Source organism: Camellia sinensis, chromosome 4, assembly GCF_055761805.1.
Source record: "Camellia sinensis isolate YWXY chromosome 4, ASM5576180v1, whole genome shotgun sequence".
NCBI lineage: Eukaryota > Viridiplantae > Streptophyta > Magnoliopsida > Ericales > Theaceae > Camellia > Camellia sinensis.
In genome coordinates this window covers 178,072,023-178,079,723 of record NC_138964.1, presented here as the reverse complement: position 1 = coordinate 178,079,723, position 7,701 = coordinate 178,072,023, and the positions used below count along the sequence as shown (strand labels likewise).

General features: G+C 36.1%; 2 protein-coding genes and 1 pseudogene across 2 annotated transcripts; all 3 read left to right on the top strand.

The window, feature by feature from the left end:
* The first annotated feature begins 1,028 nt into the window (after positions 1-1,028).
* Positions 1,029-3,552, top strand: LOC145824262 (putative L-type lectin-domain containing receptor kinase S.5 pseudogene; annotated as a pseudogene).
* A 1,009-nt stretch (positions 3,553-4,561) lies between these two features.
* On the top strand, positions 4,562-5,788 carry LOC145824261 (protein FAR-RED IMPAIRED RESPONSE 1-like). Its single transcript, XM_082923884.1, has one exon. The coding sequence runs from the start codon at positions 4,562-4,564 to the stop codon at positions 5,786-5,788; it is 1,227 nt and encodes a 408-aa protein (XP_082780010.1).
* Positions 5,789-5,851: 63 nt separating this feature from the next.
* On the top strand, positions 5,852-7,264 carry LOC114305052 (protein FAR-RED IMPAIRED RESPONSE 1-like). The gene is made up of 5 exons (XM_082923883.1): positions 5,852-6,068; positions 6,112-6,767; positions 6,851-6,922; positions 7,006-7,071; positions 7,145-7,264. The coding sequence occupies exons 1-5, from the start codon at positions 5,852-5,854 to the stop codon at positions 7,262-7,264; spliced, it is 1,131 nt and encodes a 376-aa protein (XP_082780009.1).
* Positions 7,265-7,701: the final 437 nt, after the last annotated feature.

The window sequence follows — 7,701 nt, the reverse complement described above, 5'->3', positions numbered from 1 at the left end:
GTTCATTACCCGTTGTCTTCCCCTGCGAATTTGACTGAATATATTCGCGGTATCTTAATAGAGAAGTTATTTTAATAATTTTTTAATTTTTTATGAAAAAATATAAAAGAAATAAAGAAATAATGTGATAATTTTTAATAATTCTTTAATTTTTTAGTTAAAATAATATTATTCATTCCACGTTGGCTTTCGCTGCATGTATTCGCGGAAGTCTTATTCATTATTTTCAAAACAGATGATAAAATATCCAGGATAATTCAAATCAAAGACGTAACTGCATCAACGAATGCATTGGCTCCATCATAGTCACCAGTTGAAGTACACTCTCAACGAAGATTGAGTCCACAATAATAGTCGAAAGGATAGAAGTCGCACAAAACACAATTTCATAATTTCAAAATAATCTAAATTAATATATTATTATTAGGTATAATTTTTAAAAAAAATTCAAACACATCAATGATCAATATATCAATGAGAGTCATGAGAGTCCTCTTTTGTAGGGGTCCCAAACATTTTTCTTATAATAGCTGCACACTCTTCCGACTAACTAAATAATATTAAAAAATATTATTAATTCTTAAGCTTTATATTAAAATTTTGAATAATGTTAGAGATTATAAAAAAAATATCATGAAAATAATTATGAAAGATTTTTCACTTTTAAATTACTAATATAATAAAACACCATACACTAATCAAATGATAAAAAAACTTTATGATATTTTTTTATAATTCTTAGTATTATCTTAAAACTTTAATTGACACCAAACAAATTTTTAAATACTCATTAGATCTCTAAAAATCAAATATAATATATAAAATATATTAAAACTAATACCAAATTAAATTAAAATTCCTTTAATAAATTAATTGGATTTCATATTCAACGAAACGAAGGTGACATCCACCAATTTCCGATTATTGAAAAAGACGAAATTAACCCCAACGTAATCCTTATTTATTCTCCCCCGATCCTCGCTCATTCTCCTCACCTCCATTTTATTGTCCTCTCCTCTATCTCTATAATGGGATTGGCGACCAACCTCCGCATTCTCGCCGTCGTCCTCTGTTTGGCGGCGGCGCAGCCTCCAATCTCCGCCAACTCCCTCAAAACTTTCACCGCCAAATATGGAGCCTTCGACGACAACAGCCTATTCGCCAAAGCCCCTGCTCTCATCGGTCCAAACGCCCTCCAAATAACCCCAGACACAGCCTCCAATCTCATTCCCTTCACAAACCAGTCCGGAAGAGTCCTCCTCAAACAACCATTCAAACTCTGGAAAGGTCCCAACAACAACTCCTCCTGCACAGACAGGGTCGCATCTTTCAACTCCTCTTTCCTCATCAACATCTGTCGCTTAAACAACGACTCCACCGGCGAAGGACTTGCCTTCGTTCTAGTCCCCGATTTCAACCTCCCTAACAACAGTTCCGGCCAGTATTTAGGCCTCACTAACTCCACCACCGATGGCTTAGCCTCCAACCACCTCATCGCCGTCGAGTTCGACACCTTTAAACAAGACTTCGACGCAGATGACAACCACGTTGGACTCAATATCAACAGTGTCGTATCTAAAAAAGCCGAGTCCTTAAACCAATCTGGCGTCCAATTATCTCCTACTGAAGCTAAGTTTTACAACGTCTGGGTTGAGTACGATGGAGTGAAAAAAGCCATACAAGTTTACATCATAGAACAACCCGAGAAAGATGGGGCGACCCCTCCCAGGCCTGACTCGCCGGTCCTCGAGGAGGATCTCGACCTGAGAGGGTGGGTGGATCAGATCTCGTATTTTGGGTTCTCTGCATCCACTGGGAACACCATAGAGCTCAACTGTGTACTCAGATGGAATTTGACTGTGGAGTACTTTTCAGACGACAATGGTCCGCTGATCAAGATCTTGCTCGGGGTTGGGTTGCCGGTGGTGGCTGCAGCCGTGGCTGCAGCCGTGGCGGTGGCCTATTATTGCCGCCGCAAGAAGCGGTCTATGCCGATCAATATATTGGGGGCGTTGAAGAGCTTGCCGGGGACACCTAGGGAATTTGAATTCAAGGATTTGAAGAAGGCGACCAATAATTTTGATGTGAAGAAGAAGTTGGGGCAGGGTGGTTATGGTGTTGTGTACAAAGGACTGCTTCAAAATGAGGGTTTGGAGGTGGCTGTGAAGTGGTTTTCTAGGGGGAATTTAAAGGATCAGGATGATTTTTTGGCCGAGCTTATGATCATCAGTCGACTTCGTCATAAACACCTTGTTCGATTGCTGGGTGAGTCCCTTTTCCCAATTTTTTGAATTTTTTACCCCATTTGATTCATCTTTACAACATTTCTGCTTTTGTTTCCAGTTTTTGATTGATTAACGTGATGTCGAAGTGCTCAGCCTATAGATAAATATAATCATGGACTCATGGTATATCGATTAGTTGTACCAGTCTGTCGAGCCTGGAGGCTAGCTAATTCCTTATCATAATTTCCAAAAGACAAAAGAATTGAATGGAAATATTAAAGCTTGTGTGTCTAATAACATATTTTTTTGAGAAATGTTAGGAGTCCTGAAATTTTTTTCATGAAAATGATCATTAAAGATTTGTAACCTTTAGATTATCTTGATTAGTGTATAGTACTTTATTCTAAGTGTAATCCAAAGGTCACAAATCTTTCATGATCATTTTCATGAAAGACTTTTCATAATACCTAGCATTATTGTATTTTTTTATGCAACAGGATGGTGTCACAAGAATGGAAAGCTACTATTAGTATACGACTACATGCCCAACGGTAGCCTTGACAAGCACCTCTTTAGTGACTCTAATAGCAAGCCGCTGAGATGGAACCTGCGTTCCAACATCATCTCCGGGGTAGCCTCCGCCGTGCACTACCTCCATAACGAATACGATAAGAGGGTTGTCCATCGTGACCTCAAGGCCAGCAACATCATGCTTGACTCCAACTTCAACGCCCGCCTTGGTGACTTCGGCCTTGCACGCGCCCTTGACACCGAGATGACATCGTACAAAGAAGCTAAGGGCGTGCCAGGCACGATGGGCTACATTGCACCCGAATGCTTCCACATGGGGAAGGCAACACAGCAATCTGACATCTACGCATTTGGTGCAGTCTTGTTGGAAGTGGTCTGTGGGCTAAGGCCCAGAACCGAGGTTGGTGGGTTCCAATTCTTGGTGGATTGGGTCTGGTATTTGCACCGTGAAGGGCGGTTATTGGATGCTGTGGATAAGAGGCTAGGGGAGGAGTACGTGGTTGAGGAAGCTGAGAGAGTGTTGCTTTTGGGCTTGGCATGTTCGCATCCAATCGCCACTGAAAGGCCTCAAGCACAGGCAATTGTTCAGATCATATCAGGTTCAGTGGCAGTGCCTCATGTGCCGCCATTCAAGCCGGCTTTCGTGTGGCCGTCGATGCCAATGGCATTGGAAGATATTAGCCAGGCCACCACCACCATGACGGACACAAGGTTCTTTTCTATTTCAACGTCCAATTTTGGAACAGGGTCGACTTTGCTGGAAAATTCAGAAGTGAATGAAATTGAACTCATTTGATTGGAAGTGTGTAACCTTTCATAGTGTCTATTTATATGACTGGGTGTGTGAACTTAAAAGATATGACAATTTTAAAGATTACAAGTACTTTTATAAATATCATCTTATCCCATACTATTTATATTGAATATAGAAATTGAATAATGCTACGGGGTCGGAAATGTTTATCAGGAAATGGATCATGAATGAGTTGGCATTGATCAACTCATCTTGGTGGAGCCCCCATATGTTATTAAAAAAAAAAAAGAAGAGAAGTTGGAAAGACTAGAGAGAGAGTTGAATGCCTTCTCACCATTGTCATTCTTCTCGGAACGAACTGGGGAGAGAAAGAAAGATAAGCGTCATCGGAATAAATTTTATTCACAGAACTCATCTTTGTCGTCGTTTGACTGGGACTCCTCTCTTTCACTTGTGAATTTGGCTATTTTTTTTTATTAAAATGTTTTGTTGATGTTGCAGAAAAGCTATTGTATATATATATATAAGAAACCCATCTTCCTCTGAAATATTTTCTTTTCCAGTTCCTCGTCTCTCTCGCCTTCCTCCGGTGAGACTGCCACTATTGTACATCCTTCCATTTTTTTCCAACCTTTCTACTGACCACAAAATGGCCATAAAATTTGTCACTAAAACACTAGTTTCAGTGAGACCCATCTCACATTTTTAATTAAAAAATTAACAATTAAGATTTTATTACGCTTTTCACAGCTCACTTTCTTGTTGTCTCTAACTTTCTTAAATATATTGCTGAATTTTTTGCTTGAATTTTTACAAATTTTCAGCAAAAAGTTAATAAAATAATTTAATTTTCTTCTTAATTAAGATTTTTGTGGCCTTTGTTGAATTTTCTCTAACTTTCTTAAATATATTGCTGAATTTTCTGCTTGAAATTTTACAAATTTTCAGCAAAAAGTTAATAAAATAATTTAATTTTCTTCTTAATTAGGATTTTTGTGGCCTTTGTTATGAATAATTTTTTTTTCTAATTTGTTATTTACATTGTAGAGGTATGGATAAAGAAATATCAAGTGAATCAAATGAGGACTGTGACGAAATTGATATTGAGATTGAAATAGAAGACACAAAAAATGTAGAAGTTGAAATTGAGGATCCTAAAGTGGGAATGACATTTAAGTCAATTGATGAAATTTATGAATATTATTCAAGATATGGGAAGAGAAATGGTTTTGCAGTGTCGAAGAAATATTGTAAAAGGGGAGATGATGGGGAGAAAAGATATGTAACTATTGCTTGTACTCGTGCTGGAAAAGCAAAAATCAGAACAAGCAATATAGTTAAACTACGCCCACAAACTAAAACGGGATGCAAAGCTGGACTAAATGCAAATTTACAAGGTGATGGAATGTGGATAGTGCGATCCTTAAGACTTGAGCATAACCATGAAATGAGTCCAAGCAAATCTCGTTTTTTCAAGCAAAATAGGATTCTTGAACCACATGTGCAAAGGAGACTTGAATTAAATGATAGTGAAGGAATTAGGATGAACAAAAATTTTACTTCACTTGTGCTTGAAGCTGGAGGGCATGAGAAGTTGTCATATTTAGAGAAAGATTGTAGGAATCATATGGACAAAGTTCGTCGTTTGAAACTCGAGAAAGGAGATGCCACTGCAATGTATGATTATTTTGTGAAAATGCAAGCTGATAATTCAGAATTTTTTTATGTCCTGGATTTGGATGAAGATGACAAATTACTAAATGTATTTTGGGCTGATGCAAGGAGTAGGGCTGCATTTAAAGAGTTTGGCGATGTGGTTACATTTGATACGACATACTTGGTAAATAAGTATGATATGCCCTTTGCCCCATTTATTGGGGTCAACCATCATGGACAGTCGACATTGTTAGGTTGTGGACTCATTTCACATGAAAATACAGAAACATTTACATGGTTGTTTAAGTCTTGGCTTGCATGCATGTCTGGATGTCCTCCAAATGCTATTATTACAGATCAAGATAAAGCCATGAAAAATGCTATACAAATTGTTTTCCCTAATGTGCGTCATCGATGGTGTTTGTGGCATATCTTGAAAAAATTACCTGAAAAATTGAGAGGATACAAAGAATATGAGGCAATAAAATTTGGTATACAGAATGCAGTTTATGATTCCTTAACAAAAAAGGAGTTTGAAGAAAATTGGAACAAATTGATAGAGAATTATCAACTTGAAGGCAATGAATGGTTATTTGGATTGTTTGAGGATAGACATCAATGAGTACCTGCATTTGTCAAAGATATTTTTTGGGCGGGAATTTCAACCACACAACGAAGTGAAAGCATGCACGCATTCTTTGATGGGTACATCAACTCAAAAACCACTTTGAAACAATTTGTGGAGCAATATGAGAATGCTTTGGCGAAGAAGGTGGAAAATGAAAATGGTGAAGAATTTAATTCTCTCAACTCATACATCCCATGCATAACTCAGTATCCATTTGAGAAGCAATTTCAAAAAGCTTACACTATTGCAAAATTTAAGGAGTTCCACACAGGAGGTTGTAGGACAGCTTCATTGCAATTTATCTTTGTATACACAAGGTCCTGATTTTTCTGTATATGAAGTGAGTGAAGATGTTCCATTTGGAGAGAACCTTCGATTAGCAACTTTCATTGTCTATTTTGATAAGGAAAACTTTGACACAAATTGTAGTTGTCGACTATTCGAGTTTAGGGGAATAGTGTGCAGGCATCAAATTGTGGTATTAATGAAAGAAAGGGTTCATGAGATACCAGACAAGTACATTTTAAGAAGATGGAACAAAAATGTGAAAAAGTGCCATAGTAAAGTGATCATCAATTATAATAACTCTTCAATGTTGCCTGAAACACGTCGGTATAATAAAATGTTCAATGTCTTCAATGATGTGGCTGATTTGGCAACTGATTGTGAAAATAGGTATGATATGGTGGTCGAACAGTTACTTGAACTAAAAGGGAAATTGAAAGAAGAAGTTGAAATTGATTATGGAAATAATAAGTCTAGTTTTGTGAGTAATTATCATAATTCAACTACTCATGGAGATGGTGTTTCGAAGTCAAAGGAGAGTGGAATCATACTTGATCCAGTCGGTTTACGTCAAAAGGGGAGGCCACCATGTAAAAGGAAACAATCCATGGTTGAAAAAGTTGTTAACAAGAAGAAGAAAGGAGCAAATACCAAGAAAAAGACCATCAACATCCGAGGAAGTGTAGAGGTGTGAAAATTATTTGAATGAGTTAATTTACTATTAAAAAAAAAACTATTATTTTGTTAACTTTCAAATTTTATATTTTGCAGCAATCCGAGTTTGGTGCATCTTCAAATATAGGACTTGTTGATCTTGGTACACAAGAGAGTATTCAAGTGAATGTAAGAAATTTATTTTATTCATTAACTTTATAGTTATATGATTTATTTATAGTTGGATTGTCTAATTGCTTCTTATATGGCAGGAATCTGAAATATTGGGTCCAAGTTTAGAGCAACAAAACATATTTCAAGAAAACTTGTCATACCAAGTACGTAATATTCTAGTATGTATTTATTTACATGGTTTTATGAAAATTTAATATATTTTATTTTTTTTGATAGGGGCATCATCATCCATCTCCATCTTTGATATTCGAACATTCAAGTTTCACAAAAATGTTGAATGACATAGTACAATCACAGACTAACAATCCAGAAGAGGACACAAATGGTAGAAGTTGAAAATGTCTACATGACAGGGTTGCTTAGACATTTGTTGCCTTTTTTTTTTTAAAGTTTATTGAGAATGTTTATATTACATTTTGAGAGACTTATTTGTTAAAACACAATAATTTTTGTGTTGGATTATATAGTTGAACTATTACATTGAAGCATTATCAATTATTAGAGTTTATTGTGAAACATTGAAGTTTTTTTTCATCATGAAATGTGATTTTTTTTTTTTTTTTTTTTTTCACATTATGAGTAAATTACCATTAAGAATTTTTTTCTTCATTATGAATAAATTTTATTTGTTCTTTAATTTGTGATCTCAACCAAGCCCATTAACAGGTTATGTTTGTCATTAAAAATTAAGAAAAAGTCAATGAGGAGTTGCTAGTAACAATATCAATAAGAGCATGACAAAAATAAAGGTTGCGTTTGGTAGAGTTTTGTAA